General features: G+C 48.2%; 1 protein-coding gene and 1 long non-coding RNA gene across 3 annotated transcripts in view; one reads left to right on the plus strand and one right to left on the minus strand.

Annotated features, from left to right (window-relative positions):
* Positions 1-11,014, plus strand: part of BCAP31 (B cell receptor associated protein 31) — a 43,021-nt gene extending 32,007 nt beyond the window's left edge. For both annotated transcript variants that reach the window (XM_083420703.1, XM_083420704.1), the window contains exons 6-8: positions 599-725; positions 4,843-4,943; positions 10,296-11,014. In XM_083420703.1, coding sequence (XP_083276829.1) covers positions 599-725; positions 4,843-4,943; positions 10,296-10,334 — 267 coding nt within the window. In that variant the 3' untranslated portion in view covers positions 10,335-11,014. The remainder of the gene's footprint in view (positions 1-598; positions 726-4,842; positions 4,944-10,295) is intronic.
* Positions 10,462-17,430, minus strand: LOC310668069. The gene is made up of 2 exons (XR_014506599.1): positions 14,334-17,430; positions 10,462-11,829 (listed from the first exon to the last, which is right to left on the minus strand). It is a non-coding gene; the product is annotated as an uncharacterized lncRNA (long non-coding RNA).
* Positions 17,431-18,186: the final 756 nt, after the last annotated feature.

Genomic DNA, 18,186 nt, shown 5'->3' on the forward strand with positions numbered 1-18,186 from the left:
ACATGGAGACTTGTCAAGCTCAGCAGATGTGTATTTGCCATGCCAAGGGAAATTGTAGACCTCTGAATGTCATGCTGACCATCCCTTTAGAGCAGAGGTTTTCAACCTTTCTGAGCCTGTGGCTCCCTTAAACAACTGCATTCTTTCTGTGGCACACCTGTGGGGCTCAGGAGCCCAGTTATGTCACTCCTTGTCTGCAGTGCTGGCAGCCTCTCGCCCTTTTTCAAACACCCTCCCTTGTGGAGCGTTCCCTCAGCCTCCTCTCCTCTCCTCTCCCTCTCCTTGGGAGTCCTCCAGGCAGCCGCTTCTGCTGCCCCTGGTCTCTGAGCTAAAGAGGAATCCCAAAATTGCTTCTTTGGATTCTGCAATAGTGGTTTGCCTATCTAGTATTTTTGGCTGTGTCAACTGTCCTAGAAATGGGTTGACACTGAAGTTTTGCAAGGTAGGTTAGGGAAAAGGGTCAGGAGAAAAGCCAGCTGACCATGTACAGGACAGGGGTTTGTCTGTACACACACATTAAGTCTTGTGTCAAGCTATTTCTCATTGATGGATTGATTTCTCCTGTGTCCTCTAACCTTCTCTCCTTCTTCTCATTCAGCAACTTCAGCAAGCAGGGGTGAAAATAACAGATCTGGACACCAAAGGCGCTGGAGATGAAGAAGAGAGTAAAGCACTGCAGGGTGAAGTGAAAAAACTGAAGGATGAGCTGGCCTCCACAAAGAAAGGTGAGAGACTTGGTGGAGTATGTTTAGCGCATGCCCCCTCCAGTCCTGGCTGTAAAGTGACCTTGTGTGGTAGATGCCACTGCCCAGTAACTTATAGGGAAAGGGCATGACCTATTAGAGACCCTGGACGATCCCTCTCCCCCCACATCCCAGTTGTGTACAGCTGGATCATCTGGGCTAGATGCCGACGAAAGGGTGATACACCATCTATTTATACTTCTAGAACTGTACAGCCATGTGCCTTCCTCATGTACAATCTCAGAGTTCTGCCCCCCCTCTCCTGCTTAAAAATACTTCACTTGGCATCAGACTTTGGGAATAGATGGACTGAGCCCTGAAGAGTTTGTTTGTAAACACTTTGGTTCTCTATAGTTGTGAGGATGCTGTTTTCCTTGCTCTACAAATCAATGTCCAACTTTGGAATTGGTCTCTTTAGTTATTGAAAAGGGAAATGATGATGGGGACCACTAATTGGTGGACTCAGGTCTTCAAATCTGAATGTTTGGGCACTGCACACACTGGCAGGTTTGGGACTTCTTTACACCTTCTTTGTCACAACTCCCATCAGTCCCAGCCTGATGACCAATGCCCAGGCATGATGGGAGTCCAGCAGAACCACAAATTCTCCATTCCTCTCTCTCCTGTCCCCGTTGACATGCAGCATAGGCTGATGTAGTGGCACTTGCTCACATTGGTCCCAGGTAGCCTCCTGCGAAGTGGTTGATTCTGGCAGCAGCATAGGTGATGCTGCTCTGAGCTGTGGCGCACAGTCAAGTGGAAAGTTCTCCTGCATAAGCTCCACTGGAATAGGTGGGAGATGTGTGAGAGCACAGCCGCTTAGTGGGAAGGGAATGCTGCTGTTTGGTGCTGTTGGCACCATGCTTCACCCCTGCTAAACCCTCCCCCCCCTCTCCCCGTGTCTCCTCCACAGTCAAATGTATTTATTTATTTATTTGATTCAATTGATGAATTGCTTCCCATAAAATATCTTGATCTGATTTCATAGTAGAGACAATCAAACAATTCTGTATGTAAACTATTTTATACTGGCAAGCTCATACCCAACAATGATTGGGAATGCTAAGAAACATCATCAAATTGAGTGCAATTTTGAAATCAGTGGTTAAAATCCACACTGTTTTGTAAGATTCAGCCTGCCATCTTGATTCAGATTGGCATCCAATAGATGAAAAACCCGTTACTTGACCTCAAGAACCATAATGCAAAATTGGATTACGGTATCTTCACAGTGTCCAGATGCATAGGAAGCAGACAAACGATTTTCCAGGTGTCCTCCAAGAAAATTGTTTGAATGTCTACTATAATTGTTTGTATGGTAGATACGCAAACAATTTAAAACCAATTCTGTGTGTGAAAAGAACTACAACTCCAATACAACTCCAACTCCAAATAAACCTTGCAAGCTTTTTTAGGGTAGCAGGGCAGGGTCTTTGCACATTACTCTAAAACCTTGGCAATGACATAATGGGATACTCTCTCCCCTCATGCTGCATGTGTTTGAAACCCCCCACACACACACACTCGGGGGGGGGGGGGCTCCAGTTCTCAGTTGCAGTATCAACCAGTCTGAGCAGCTTCTCCAGGGCTCATTTCCAGGGCTGGCAAACTAGAGGGGTTGACATCAGTGCTGGAGGAATCCTGAAGCTGGGAAGTTTTGGGTGTCAATTGCCCTTCCGACCTTCTCAGTTCTTGGTGGGCTTGTGTAACATTCCCAGCTTCTCTTTGACTCCCCCTTCCCATGTGAATGGCCAGGCAGGACTGGCAGTGGCCAGGCAGGACTGTAACTGGTTGTGTACTGTGCAACACTAGGCACACAAGAAGTGCTCAATATACCTTTTAAATTTGTTGAATTATTTAAGGTTCTTGAATTATTATTTTGTGGCTCAGATTTCTTTCTTTGGGGGGTGCAGGGGGTGTTTGGCTGTGCATGCCTGGGTTGAACTGATCTCTTGTCTCTTCTTCCACTGTGCCCTCTTTTTTTTATAGCTGTTGTAAGGGGTGCTGCGTTTTGGTCCTTCTCTCCAAATGGTGCTAATTGTTAAGCCACAGAAAAGCTGCCAAATTTGGCACAACTTGTTCTTCTGGCCCAGAAGCCCTCTGTTTCTTTAGCATGGTGGTCCTCCACAAGGGAAGTGTCCCATGTGCTGGATCAGGCCCATGGCCCATTTATTCCAGCATCCTGTTCTCTCAGTGGCCAACCAGATGCCTGTGGGAAGCCTCCAAGCGGGACCTGATTGCAACAGCAGCCTTCTCCCCTATTGTGATTTCCAGCAACTGGCAATGGAAGTGAAATGGCCATGATGGCTAGCAGTCATGGATAGGCTGATGCTCCACAAACTTGTCTGATCCTCTTTTAAAGCTGTCCAAGATTGTAGCCATCACTACTTCTCAGGGGAGATAATTGAATAGCTTAACTATGTGCTATTTGAAGCCAGTGAGGAAAGTGAAGGAAGGAGCATCTTCCCAATTTTCTCGTGAGTCCTCCTTAAGGATCCTCAAAGCCTTTCAGGTCTGCATCTGACAGAAACCAGCCTTGGGTGTCCCTCTCTTCCAGTGATGCTAATGCTATCATGGGATGTGCGCCAGTTGCTCTCTGACTGTCTGCATCCGGAGCCTTGAAGTGCAGGAAGTGCAGTTTGCATTTCGCGCCAAATGCAAGCCTCAGAATGGATCTGGTCCCAGAGGGGCTTGCACTTGGCAGACTAAATTTAAATTCAGCGCTGACCACGAGCTCGGCTTTCGGCACAGATTGGCTCTGCTTGGAAAACTCTGCTGTGCCATTGATGGCCAACATGCAAAAGGCCCTGAATCCAAGCTCCTCTTGCCAAGGAGCAACTGAGAGTGCACCTTTAGGCTCCCAATTGTTCTTTTGCAGATGTGGCTTTACCTGCACCACACCTGAAGTCATAGGTGACTCCAGGTGTGGCAGTAACTACCCTGTGGGCCCAATTAGGGCCTCTGGTGGCTCTGATTGGTTGTGTGGACTGGAGGTTCCCCTCCCATGATAGGTTGTAGGAATCTTAAGAAGCAGAACTGGAAGTGACTCAGGGAATTGTTTGGGTTAGGGTTCTGGTTCTCCGCTCCCGCAATAAAACACTGGTGAATGTTAGAAGTGATTTGGACCAGGGAGCACAGTCCTAATTCGGAACAAAAAATTGGATGAGAGCTTATGGAGAATAGTTGAAATGTGCTTGTGGTGACATGATCCAATCAGTTATTTCAGGCTTGCCTAGTACTAATTACACTCTAGAACCACCATCCATGTCTTTGAGCATTACTTTTTAAAATTCTGTCTATGGTGGTGGTCAAGCACAAACCCTGCAGTGGGCAGACTGGCAATTGAGAAGCAGCCTAGCTTATTGTCCAGTGATCTCAACTGTGAAGACCAAGAGGGAAATAAGTGGCCAAGCAAATTGACATATAGGTTACGGGACAAGGATAACTGTGACTTTAAGGATGAATGGGAACCTTTTACAAAGTATTTGAAGACACAACAAAGCGAACTGGACTCCTTGGCAGGTTTTAAATAAACATTCACAATTTTTTTTACTGATAATAATTAGCTAAACAGTTTGAAGATCTACACAATTCTCTAACATGCAGAAAATAGTGTTATTGGAGAAACCAAAGACTGGAACTGAGGGAAGTCAGGGGGTGGGGTGGGAGAATGGGTTTTGTGGGGGGGAGGAAAAACAGGGGGGGGGGAGAATAAGGATATGTTTTTGGAAAATATGTTTTGTTATAACTTTGAATAAATAAATTTTTAAAAAAAGTTATTTTGTAAACTGTCCTATGATCTTTGGATCAAGGCAGGCATACAAATTTTATTAAGTAAGTGCTGGAAATCAAACTACTCACCTCAGTCCTTTCATGGAGTTGGAAGTCAGAGGAATAAACTTTGTGGAAGATCACAGCTCCTCCTCTGATCCAAAAGTCTGTGGTTTTCTGTTCCTGGAAAACCAGGATCTGCAGTGATCCATTTTTTACACACAGACACATGCATGTGACTTGGCTTGCTGTTGCCTGATTATCTGGGTCAGTTGGGATGTGTAGAGATTGCTCTAACCTGTGCTTTTCTTCCCCCTTTACCCCCCAGCCCTGGAAAAGGCAGAGAACGAGGCCCTGGCTATGCGCAAACAGGCTGAAGGACTGACCAAGGAGTATGACAGACTGATGCATGAACACACCAAGCTCCAGGTGCCAGGGGAGGGAAGTGGAGTTGCAAATATCTGTTCTGAGGTGGGAGGGAGTCAAGAGGGGCCTGGCTGGCACCTGCATGAGGCAACTGTTGTGTCTGGCTGGACTATTCCAAAACTCTAAAAACCAGTCCTCTCCCTGGCTTCTACGGGTTCCAGCTTGAGTTGGTGTTTTGCTCCAGGAAGAGCAGGGGTGTTTGTGTTCTAGGGCAGGGCAAGAAGAAGGCAGTGGTGGTGGGGTGATGAGGGGTTTGGGGCTCAAAAATCCTTTAAAAAAAGAGAGAGTGTTTGTCCCATGAGTACCGTGGCTGCTCTGGGAATGTGAGGGTCGTCGATGCCAGCCTTCCCCAGCCTGGTGACTTTCAGATATTGTTGGTCTACAGTCCCCATCATCCCTAACCATTGGACAGGCTGGTTGGGGCTGGTGGGACCCCAAGAAGATCTGGAGGACACCTGGTTGCAGAAGGCCCAGCTGCTTGCTTTTAAGAGAAGGAAGCTTCTTGGTCTTCCTCTTTTCCCCAGCTTCGGGGGGGGGGGGGGCTCCTCATTCCAGCCTTGACTTGAGTGTCCTGTGGACATTCTTCCTTGAAAGAGAGGTGGCTTCCCAGTTACCAGAATGCATAAATAAGGGAAGAATGGGGTGACGCTCGAGAAGTAAGGTTTCGGCTGCGGTCGGCCCTTACAGTGGTTGAGAGGGAGGCACCCCAAGCAGAACCTCCTTTTTTCTTGCCCTGTGCTTTGTTCCTTGTTGGATTTCAGCTGTGTGTGAGGCGGTGAGTCCAGCATGGTCACTCCTGCTGGGCAAAGCCAGTTTTGTGAACAAATCTTCCTCCAGATGAGGGCAGCTGGGGAGTCTTCTGAAGTTTCAGCTGTAACTGAAAATAAATGCGTGTCTTGCCGTTGTTTAAGCTTTCAGGGAAAGCAGGAGCTGTGTCCCTGCTGCTTCTAGTCCTACAACCCATGATTACCTCCTCAGGGGTGTGCTCTCTTCCCCCACCCCCACCCCTTGCACCCCAAACCTTTTGACTGTGCATCAGATATCCTTAAAAGCTAGCAAGAGCCTTCCACAAGTTCTGGAATCTTGTTGCTGACAGTCTCTACCTTCAAGAACATACATCCTTCCAGTCCTAGAATGTGTTGCGGGAGGTTTCACATTTGTGCATGCAGTGGGTGCTTCTGAACCTCCCCCTTCTCAGGGTCCCCAGAAAGTCGCTACCCCTGTAGCAGGAAGAAAGGAGTAGTCGGTCTTTTATTTTTTTGGGTGTGCGTGTGATTATGTTGATGAGTTGCTTTGGTACATTAATGGAGGTTCTTTCTGCATTCTTAAGGGAGGGCTTTGAATCTGTTGGATTACAGCTGTCTTCTGCCGCAGACCCGCCTTCTCTCCTACCCTGTGTCACTGGTTGGCTAGGTTTAAATGGCCAGCCCACAACAAACACAGCATACACACACACACACGTATAAAAATAATCCAGCTTTCGTTGCCAGGGTAACCTAATCTGCACACAGTGGCTGAGAGAAGCTGCCCAGCCTTGGTTGCGGGTTTTTTACTCCAGCCTCTCCCATTCGCGGAGTACCAGCCAGGGGGAGGATCTTGGCAGCGCCTGGGAATCCTGCCCGGTAAACAACCCTCCACGTTTCTCTCTGCACGTAAGCAGCAGGTCACAAGACGCTGCCTCACCTGGGAGCTGATAACAGGTGGGCGGGGAGGAACAATGCTGGGCCTGGCACCACCTCAAGGAAGCGCAGAAGGGGCTGGGCCCCTCACTGCTTGGGCTTTAAAACAAGACTTGAGGCAGCGCTGCCTGCTAAGAGGTGGAGGATGTTTTTCTTTTCCCCAGACTGGACTTAAACTCAGGAGTGAAGGACTATATACAAGTTCATTAACAGCAGTTTGGGACTGGGATAGTGATGTCTGGTTCATAGCTATCAACTTTCAGATTTGAAATAAGGGATCAGCAGCCTCACCTGTCCTGGGGACAGTCTACGGGATATCTAACAATCCGGGATAGCAGCGGGAAACGGCGCTGGAATAAGGGAATTTCCTGCAAAAAAAGGGAAAGTTGACAGCTATGGTCTGGTTACCAGAGGTGGGAAACCTCAGGAACAGCCTCCCAACTATTGTTTTGGGACCAAATGATATTTTCTAGTAGATCTTAGGAGGAGGTTTCTCTGTGTGCCACTGTCCTCTCCAGAAGCTTACTGGCAATTCTTTGGAGTTCGGAAAATATTCCCCCCGCCCTTCAGTCACAATCTTGTGATGGCCCCCTTCCCAATTCCCATGCTTAACCAGCCCCTCTTGTTATCCAAGGCTGCGTACACACCTTGCGTTTAAAGCGCATGGCTTCCCCCAAAGCATCCTGGGGACTGTGGCCTGTCATCGGCACTGGGAATTGTAATTCTGTGAGGAGTAAACTACAGCTCCCAGGATTCTTTGAGGGGATCTCTGTGCTTTATTTGTGTGGTGTGTCCACAGCCATAGTCCCCATTGGGCATTCCAGGAAGCCTCCCTTGGGGAATGCACCTGATCGCTTGCACAGCTCTCCCATAGCTAGTGACCAGGGGTTTGTCCCTTTCGCTCTAGAAGTTTGCAGTTGGGGAGGGTGGTTCTGGAAGGCTTGACTGGCCTCCAGACAGTTCGCATGAGCCGCATCTTCTGCGTTTTGCTTGCTCTCTGCTCCATGGTGGAGCTTGGGTGGGTTGGACAGGGACAGCAACCGCCTCTTCTTTCTTAGTCTTAGGATGATAAAAAAAAAAAGTTTCAAGGTTCTGTTGTAACCCATGCTGAGTAAGCCTCCTGCCTCCAGGGCTTAATTACCCCCCACGCAGCATCTTTCTGGATTGCAATGGGCGTTGCTCTGAATATCCTCATTCCGATCCCTTCTCATCCCCATGCTCCCTTCAGCCCACAAGTCCTTACTGAGCTCTGTCTTGGCTTCGCCTGTGTGCTGCAACCACCTGCTTTCCCCCTCCCCTCCCCAGAGCTGGTGTGATCCGGCTGCCAAGACTCAGTAGCAGTGTGCCTTGCCAGCTGCTTAAAAATAGGATCTCAGTGTTGTTGCTATTCTGATGGCTCTGCAGGATGGCACTGCTGAGGAATGGCACCCTCCTGTTTCTAAAGCGCCAGTGTGCCTTTGGGTACCTAGGGAAGCAGAGATGTCCTTGCCCTGGGAGGAGGAGGAGGAGGGTAGGGACCTTTCCAGCTACTCACATGCCCTTGAGCATTGTTCCTGGGTGGTGATTGGAGGCTCTCGTGTTGGCCTTTCCTTAAGGCTGCCTTCCCCAACCTGGTGCCCTCCCATGAGCCCCAGCACAGCCTTCTAGAAGGCACCAGGATGGGGAAGGCCATGTTGAGGAGGTGTGGGTGCAAACAGCAGCATTCTCGGCTGGTGTCTTGGGAACTCTGTTCGAAGCATGTTTTCAAAGGGAGGGGAGAACTAAGTGGCGACAAATGCTAAACAGTGCGTGGGAACTCCTCTCTGCAGTGAGGTATCCTGCTGAGCTAATATTTCATGCACAGCTCTTCATCTTTGCTGCCATCATACTCCAAAGCACCCTGTACTGCAGGCTGGCATGGTTCGCTCTAGATACTGTTGAGCTTCAGCCCCAGCCAGCATCGCCAGAGGTCAGGGATGATGGTCCCCTGTACAGGGTGCTGATAGACTGCTCTGCATCTTGCCCGGACATCAAAATTCGGGGTGCATTGGCCTTTCTGCTCTACTTCAGTTGAGCACTACCGCAGCCCTTCAAAGGGAGAATTTGCAGGGTGGAGGGTGAGGAGGAGGAAGACTGGATTCTGAATGGGCAGCAGAATCCAGGACAGTATCTGAACCTGTGTTAGCCGGCAATTTCTGGCATCTGCTTAGCTTGGTAGGAGTGTTGTGGGCCATAGCTACTGTTAGTTTGTTTTGCTCATGCAGCTATTTGCCTTCATGGCCATTCTGGGCAGCTTTCTCCAGGTTGCATTCCTGTAGGGAGCTGGGTGGTCTTCCCCCTCCTTGGGCTGTGTAAGCAGATCCCTCCCCCTTGGGTAGGATTGCAGTGCTAAGGGCTGACTACTTGGCAGAGAGGCAGAATGTTGCTACTGCAGCTGCTGTCCCTCCTAGACAATTGAGCTCTGCACTTGGGCACAGGATAGAATTGCATTGAAGTCCCTGGCCATCTGTGGAGGCGGGGGGGGGGGGCAGCATTTCTGCTAAGGCAAAACTGTATTTTCAGAAGGACTGTTGAGAATGCCTATTTGCTCCTCAAGTTGCCATTACTGCGTGGAGTAGCAGAACAGGGCTATACCTAAGATGATATCCTTTCAGCCATGTGGCTCAGCCTGGTGGAATTTGTGGAGATATGTGTGTCTCAAGATGCCTGGGGCTAAGACTGAGCTGTGAATGGGGAAGTCACCTGAGCCATAAATTCACAAGGTGGCCTCTCTCTCAGCATGCAAACAGCCTTGATTTTTGAGCATCCTTAACTGGTCAGGGTAGGGAATCGCCACTGGCTGCTGTGGAAATACATTCACAGAACCTGCCTTTCATGCGGCTGGTGCACACACTGACCAGCATTAGGCATGTACAGCACAGAAGCAAAACAAATGCAGCAGCCTTGAATGATGTGCCTAAGAATGAGCAGCTTATGACCTTGCAGAATACAAAGGACAATGGCTTGAATGGAGATATTGCGTCATCGGCCAGCAGGGAGTCAAATCTGTTGTGTACATTTGGGCATGCAAGGCCTTGTGACTTGCTTATTATCTGCCTGAAATGACAATGGACTTGTAGTTCGCTTTCTGCTGCAAAGTGTCCACTTGCTACCTTGCTCTGCTGTCTGCAGAGTTCTGTGAAACTCCAAATCCAAAACTATGTGTCTGCCTTATCCTGCAAAAGTAACAAGCGCAGCATGTGGCAAAGGACAATAAGGAATTTTGTTTCCTGGCAATCTTCACTTAAAGCTGATTTCCAGGCCATAATGGCAGCAACACACAGCAACTGGAAGTGTGTGTTTGCTGTCCTCTCAGAAGCCAAAGGCGATGACGGAATGAGAATTCTGTGGCTTGAGCCGTGGGGCCCTTAGTGCACTGCAGAACTTCTGGCTCCTCCCCATAACCAGCACAAAAATAAACCACTTGCAGAATTCAGTGTTATTTACTCAGCTGCAGCTTTTGAAAAGGGGACCGGGGGGGGGGGGAGCATGGGGAAACAAGACAACTGTCCCTAAAGCGTGTAAAGTGGAGAAGTTAACTGTGGTAAGCCACTTTGCACTGGCTTGTCCAAAACGTGGCTTAAAAATACAGTTGAATGAAATAATTCTCCTCTTATATAACGCCATGTTGTTCCCCCACCCTCCTTGTTTCTCCCAGGAGGCCTGCGATGGACCAAGAGACAAGAAAGAAGAATGATTCCCCAGCTGCATATTGGTGGTTCTGGCCAGTCTCCACCTGGTTGCTGTACACTCATGTTTTTCATGCGGCTGGGGGCAGCCTAGCTGAGCCCCCTCCCCTCACTTTCTGGGCATGGGTTTGGGTGATCTGCTCATCCACCATTATTTGCTCCTTCCCTGTCCTGCACCCCCCTTCAGCGATATAGCTTTTGAGTGGACTGCTAACTCTCTTTATCCTTGTGCCCCTGCCCCCCCCCCCCAATAAAGAGACTGGATGTGAACTTACCAGAACAATACTGCTGCTTGACTGTTTCTCACGGGTGGAGGAGAGGAGGAAGAGGAAGACAAAGTCTGTCTCTCTGGGGAAGCAGTTGGGGCTGGGCTACCAGGGCCAGAAGAAGCATTTCATGGTGGCGAGGGTTGGCTGGGTCTATTTCAGCATGTGCTCTAAGGCTGTCCTGCTGTCTTTTAGCTGCACTTGCTCCCCCAGACTCTGGGTAGTTTCACTCACTCCATCCAAAGCCTGAAGGGAGCATGAGTGGAGCATTATGTGTGGTGCTTATGCGCTCCTGTTGATACCATCTGGCTGTGATGCGGAAGATCTCCCCTGTGTCCGTAATCTCTGTATTTTTTTTATAATATATATTAAGGACAAGGTGTCTGTACAAAGCTTCTCATTAAAACTCTGGTAGAACAAAACTTTTAGTGTGGCCTCTGAGTGAAATGGGAGTAACGGATTAAAAAAAACAGAGCAAGGGGAAATTGATCTTGTAGCCCTGAATTCTGTGTTCTAGATTAATGAAGAGTGGGGGACGTTTGGGTTCTTCTGATGGGCTAAACCGAAAGCCCCACCCCCGTTGACTTGTTTCTGTGGCCAAAAAATGCCTGCCTTCTGGTCTGCCGGCTCCTGAGTCCCACCCTGGTTACGGTCAAGGTCTTTGTCCTTTTGCACTCAACTTCCGCCTCCTAAGGTCTGCCAAGGACTTGAGCAACAAGTTGCTACTGTGTTCAGTGCCTCACTTGGTGCCAAAACCATGGCCACAGAAGCTTGTGTCTGTAAGTGGCTTTCCTGAGCAAAGAGAAGAATGCACTTCAAAAAAGGAAAAAAGTGAAGAGGGAGCAGGATTTGAGGGAGGAGCGAGTGGAGATGGAATAAAGGAGTGCTAGGGAAAGCATCCTGTCCCCCGGAAGAAAGGAATAGTTTGAAGAATTAAGCTGAGGAAGTAGAAGAATTCTGAAAGAGAAGAAAGCTGCATGGTCAGGAGTGATGACAAGGGTCTTCAGGATGAGGGACAGAAAGAGACTCAGAGCACTTGTGCCTCAAATGTACAAGGAGCAGGATGGCTCAGTCATCCTTGAGGCAGGAGCAATAAAGCTAAAGGCCTCCCCACCACCCCCAACGGGTCAGAGGAGAGGTCCTGCTGCCCCCCCCTTGCAAGCACCAGGTGTTTTTGCAGGGGGGAGTGTGTCCTCCTTGGTTTTCTTGATGGCTTGCAGACTGACGCTTTTCAGTGCTGTAGGACAAGTGAAGAAGGGGTGTGTGTAGAGAGAACACAAAAAGCCCTGCTGGATCAAGAGCCTGTGGCTGACTAGGTCCTCCTGGAAAGCCAGAAGCTGGACATGAAAGGAACCTTCCCCCCCCCCCCCCCGGTGGCATGCGGTGAAATTTCTTGTAGGGGAATACCTCTGGTTGTGAATGGGATCCGTTCCGGAGTCCCATTCGCAACATGAAAAGAGCACAACCTGAAGCACCGTATCTGCGCAGGTGCACAGCGCGATTTAGTGCTTCTGCGCAGGTGCGAGCGGCGAAACCCGGAAGTAACCCTTTCCGGTACTTCCCAGTCGCTGTGGGACGTAACCTGAAAGAACGTAACCTGAAGCAAACGTAATATGAGGTATGACTGTACTGTACTCTAATTTACCAGGAACATTCAGGGGACTAGCCTAGTCTCCGTAATCCACTGACTGCATGCCACTGCTTCCTCCCAAAACACACACACACACACACACACACACACACACACACACACACAGTTTGTCTCATGAAGCTGGTGCAGAACAAAGTTTCTGTGTCTCTCCCTTTGATCACTTCTGTCAGGCATCTTGGGTGTATTCATTGCTCCTGTTCTTGCCCTGTTTTTCTCATAATATCATCCAAGAAACTGCCCTGTCACATCCTCCTGAAAAACCAGTGTGGCCACCATGTTAAACTTCATTTTTGCACGAGGGAAGCAGCCCAAAGGCCATGTGGACGGCGCTACAGGTAGCTGCCCAGTCTTCCAAAGCACACAGCCAAAGTGGAAAGTTTTTGCTCTCTTTCCCTCCCTCCCCCTCCCTGCCCCTAGTCTTGGGTTGGTGTTTGTGCACTGGTGGATCTGTTTTCCCAGGCCCTGCCAGGTGATTTATCATGGCGAAAGCCGGATCCTAGCCAGGAGTAGCCTTTAAAACTCTCCTTGGGCAGCCTTCCTGGCAGGGCAGTTGAGAGGAGCTCTCAATCGAGGGCCTGTTCTTTCTCTCCCTGTTGAGGGCGATTCTGGCCAGGAGCCTTGGCAGGAGGGAGGTGTCCCCCTGCTTATTTTAACGGCAGGATGTGTTTTTCCTCCCTCTCTGACAAAATGTGTGTTTTTAAAGAACACATTTATTGTGGACAGTGGGGTTTTTTTAAACGCCCCCAGCCCAAAAAAGTTGATTTTGAGCACTGGCTTCCAGCCTCCCCAAACCCAACTTGTCTCTCTTGATTTCTCACATTCAGACCCTGAACTCCTCTGTTTTGGAGCGGCCTCAACAGGCTCCCCCAAATTCTTTGATGGCTGCCCCTGACAAGGAGGCTCAATGTGGTTTGCTGCCCAGCACATGATGACAATCCCAGGGAGGAAGCGAGCCTTGAGCCCTTCTCCTCCAGCTGGCTCAGTTCCTTCTCCTCCCCTATCCCTTTTCCTAGAAATGGGAGTGTAGTTGAATGACAACACACACAGCTCCCAGAAGCTGAACCTCCAGGCTACATTTTAAATTCCCCTGCTTGAATCTTGCCTCACTGTGCTGGTTGAGAGAAGGATCATTTGCCCTCTTGCAACAGCTTGTTCTTGGGGGGTGGGTGTAGGGAGCCGAAACACACCAATGGGGCCGGTCTCTATCCCATCTCATGTTCGCTGCATCACACTTCTCAGTGCTGGCAGCTCCCTTGGCCTTCTGTAGCTCAGTTTGAGCAGGCTCAAGGCCTGGTGGCATGCGGTCCCTTATTGACATCCACCCCTGGTGTGCATGTATGCGCCACCTCAATTTTGTGTGGTGCGTCACGAGCTGTTGTCTGTGTGTCTCCTGCTAGTCGTGACTGAACAGGAATGAAGGCCAATATTAGTAGATGCAAGATTCAGCTTCCTGAACGCCTTTGCCCCCTCCCCACTTCTCTACGCCAAGGATGGCCAACAAAGGTGTGCTCTAGATGTTGGACTACAGCTCCTGTCTTATCTGGACAATGGCCGTACTGGTTAGGGCTGAAAGGAGATGGTGTGGAAGAACATACATGTTTCTCCCTCCCTCGTTTTATCCTCACAGCAATCCTGTGAAGTAAGTCAGGCTGAGAGACTCCTCATAGTGAGCTGCATGGCTGAGGGGACATTTAAAACATCTCTCTCTCAGGTCTTCTAACTGGTACACTGCACTCCCTTAAGGATGAAAAACATACTTGGAGTGGTGTGGCAATTTAACACTGTCCAGCTTCTGAGCTGATATTAAATCCCAAATGGCATTCCCCCCGCCCCCAGTTATCCCTGCAGTAATGGGCTTCTGTGGAAAAAAATGGGGAAATCTGGGGCTTTCTTGTATTTAACAATGGGACAGTAAAGATGGGAGTTCACCGTTTTTCAGTGGGCCTCTTCTGCAGGGGAAAATGTTTTTTTAAAATATTTATTTAAACATTGAAAAGCACCGTGCAGTTGCATGTCATTCAGTGGCCCACATGTGCCAGCATGCAATTGAGTGCTACAACTAAGATTTCAGGGTGGCATTTTAAGCAGACCTGACCTTTGTTTCAAGCTGAGGGCTTTGGACAGGAAATCCCACCAACCTTGGCCTCCGCTCTAGCCTGAAGTACTACAAGTGGACTGTATTGCAGGACTGTTGCGAGGTTCTTTCAGCAGCAGCCCGTGGGGAAAATTACGGCGGTTTTAGCAAGGCAATTTTTCAAATGGGTACAAAACAAACTGCATTCTTGAGTTGAAACAGAACCTGAGTCAGAGCGTGAATTCCTCTCTTTGCTGCTACCTCTTGTTTATGAGCGGCTGCACTGCTGCCTAATCGCAGCTGTGCTACAATCCTGGATTCTTTTACTTCATATTATTATTATGGTGTTTTATCCCTTGGAGACAGAGGAGATGGTGGCGGGAAGGTAGTCTCAGGGCCTGGTTTGACAGCATGTGATTCTAAGCAGGCCTGGGCCTGGCCTGTGTTCTGCATTGGGCAACCTGCTGGGAACCACATAGAGGCCACTTGTGAGTTCCATGATGGAAGAAAGATGGGATATAAATGTATTGAAATAAAATAGTGGGTTGTCACTCCAGTACGTCTTGTCTTTATGAGGAAACCCTGTTTCCCCAGAAACTATTGGAGAAGCTGGAGAAAGGAGGGGCAGAAAACGGCTCATGGTCGCCGTTTGGAATAATGGGATAAGGAAAAAGGCGTGTGCATTTAAAGTTTTGAAAAAGCTGGTGGCAGCAGCCATAGCCATTGGTTCCCTCATGTCTAGTTTGGCAGTCAGAGGGCTTATCTATACCTGCTTTTCCTCCACGCTTTCCAGGCACTTTCATAGCCATTCCCCCCCCCCCCCCGCCTCTTTCCAGGCTCAGGTCTGAGCTTTAAAGCTGCGTGTCTGAGCACACTTTTTTCGCCCTGCACTTTGCCCCATGAAAACCCTCCCTTTACTGCAGAAATAGACACAAAGCTTTGAAGTGTGAACCCGTGCCTGGAAAGAGCAGGGCAAAAAGTGCGAATAAGCCCAGAGTGAGGGCAAAGGCAGAGGTGAGCTGATGTGGAGTTTCTACAATATTTATTTTTTGAATGGCAAGCAGTGCCTATTCTCCCCCCCCTCCAAAACCCCCAGAAATGTCTAGTTCACATTATGAACTTCTCAGGCTGTGAAAATTCCAAGAAGCGATGGACACTTGCAATGATCCCTACCAGGATTCCTTTGGCACAGTCTTTCCTCAGCAAATGTTAAAGTAAGATGATCAGAATTGCAGGGCTGGCTAAGACAAGAGTCCCACTGAGACCAGTCTTAAGGATCCTCCATTTAACTACCCTCCCTACTAAATAGCCTTTGACACACCTATCCTTTATGAATTTGCCCCGAACCATTTATTTTCCTTTTAAGAAATCTGGGCTTGTGCCTATTGCCACATTGTGAGGTTTCATATGTCGGAATGGATAAATATTGCCTTTGTTGGTCCTAGGCCTGATGCCATAAACTTCACAGGGTCTTTCTGAGTTCTGGTAGTGTGAGGAGGTGGAGGAGGAACATTTCCATCACATGTTTGTTCTCTCCAAATTTTTTTATCAGCCCCTGTCACATTCTTCCTGATTTCTGCATACTGATAACTTAATTTCTTCAACAAAAAGCTGAAGAGTTTAGAGAAAAAATGGCTGTGGCAGTGCCCATGCCTTACCTTTAAAGCACATTCTTTCAAAGACTTTTGCAAACTGTACTTTGTTGCTGGGAATTGTAACTCTGTGAGGGGAAAACTACAATGTCCACATTTATTTGAGGGAAAGGATGTGCTCAAATGTGCTTTAAAGGTATAATGTCTACGGCAGGCTGTGTTTCTAAAGGTTAGATGAATAGTCCCGATAATAGTAGTGAGAGCAAATTAAGTAAGTTGCAGGTAAGCTAGAGAAGAATAAAAACAATGTCAAGGGCTAGTGGCAGTTTCTGATAATAGTGTCAGGTGTCAGTTTTGAAGCAAATGTTGAATTCTTGGTTGCAATGGAATTTTTGCCACGCAAGGCTGATCTTACCATGAGGAAGAGTGAAGCCCAGGTAGATGTTTGAATACCATAAAAGAAGAGTAAATGTTTCTCAGTCTGGTGCTTGTGGAGTTTTCTGACTTGGATATCAAAATATCATAGGTGCTGTCTTCTCAGATTTGGGTGACATTTACTGTTCTACCTCAGGGAACGAAATACCTTGGCTGGCCTGATTTGCTGTAACCTCCCGTTGTCCGAAGATAATGACCGAAACTAATAGAGTACAGGATGTACAGTTCCCACCTGAATGCCTGAATCATTAAGTTACACCTCAGCACAATGACAGAAATCATCGCATTGGAGCTCTGCGCTGAGAAGAGAAGTTTTAAACCTCTCCTCTTAACACTGTGATGTGGAGGAAAATGGGGTCTGCCAGCCTGTTCTGTATTGCTGGTTTGCCATCCTACCTTAAAGCAACGCTATAGCTTGGTTTCAGAATATCCAACAAAGGTGTGAATGAATAAATGTTTGGTAGAGGAGCTAGGGATGCCAACATCTAGGTTTGCTTGGCTTCCACTTTGCACAAATGAGTGAATGTATCATAGTCATAGAGTTGGAAGGGATCCTGAGGGTCATCTAGTCCAACCCTCTGCAATGCAGGACTCTCAACTAAAGCATCCATGACAGATGGCCAACCAACTTCTGCTTAAAAACCTCCAAGCAAGGAGAGTCCACCACCTTCAAAGGGAGACCATTTCACTGTCAAACAACTCTAACTGTCAGGAAGTTCTTCCTGGTGTTTAGTCAGAATCTCCTTTCTTGTAATTTGAAGCCACTGGTTCGAGTTCTACCCACCAGAGCAGGAGAAAACAAGTTTGCTCCATCTTTCATGTGACAGGCCTTGAGATATTTGAAGATGGCCATCATATCTCCTCTCAGTCTACTCTTTTCCAGGCTAAAAATACCCCCTCAACCATTCCTCATAAGGCTTGGTCACCCTTGTCTGTGCATGTTCCACCTTGTCAATATCCTTCTTAATAGCCTTAAATTGAAGCACCCAGAATTGGACACAGTATTCCAGGTGTGGTCTGACCAAGGCAGAATAGAGTGATACTATTATTTCCCTTGATCTGGACACCATACTTCTGTTGATGCAGCCTAGAACTTCATTAGGATTTATTTTTTCTGCTGCATTACACCGATTCATGTTTGGCTTGTGGTCCACCAAGACCCCTAGATCCTTTTCACATGTACTGCTAGTAAGCTACGTAGGTGCATCTGGTTCTTCTTGCCTAGGTGCAGAACTTTGCATTTATTGCTATTGAAATTCATTTTGTTACTTTTGGCCCAGTTCTCCAACTTGTTAAGGTCATTTTGAATCCCAATTCTGTCATCTTTGGCCTTAGGTACCCCTCCTAGTTTGGTGTCATTGTGAATTTGATGAGCATCCTCCCATTTCTTTGTCCAAGTTGTTTATAAAGACATCTAACAATAATGGGCCCAGGACACAACCCTATGGAATGCTGCCCATGCAGCAACAGTACTGGGGCAGTAAAGACAATAAATCAATTGGAACCTGAAAGAACAAAAACCACTATTCATCTATACTTAACACCGGTTGGGAGCCTGCTATGCTGGTCCAGTGTTGGCTTTGGTGATCTGTACCATTTTGTCACATTAGATGGTAGTAAAAACATGACTTTGGCTAGGGCTCTGGTGTCATAAGAACATAAGAAGAGACCTGCTAGGTCAACAGCCCATCTAGTGCAGCATCCTGTTCTCCCAGGGGCCAAACAGAGGCCTCTGGGAAACTCTAGCAGGATCCAAGTACAAGAACGCTCCCCCTTCCTGTGGTTTCCAGCAACTGGTATTCAGAATCATTAAGGCTGTGCTAGGCCCGGGGGTAACCCAAG

The sequence above is a fragment of the Podarcis tiliguerta genome, assembly GCF_965153285.1.
Source record: "Podarcis tiliguerta genome assembly, chromosome: 17".
In the NCBI taxonomy this organism is placed as follows: Eukaryota; Metazoa; Chordata; class Lepidosauria; order Squamata; family Lacertidae; genus Podarcis; species Podarcis tiliguerta.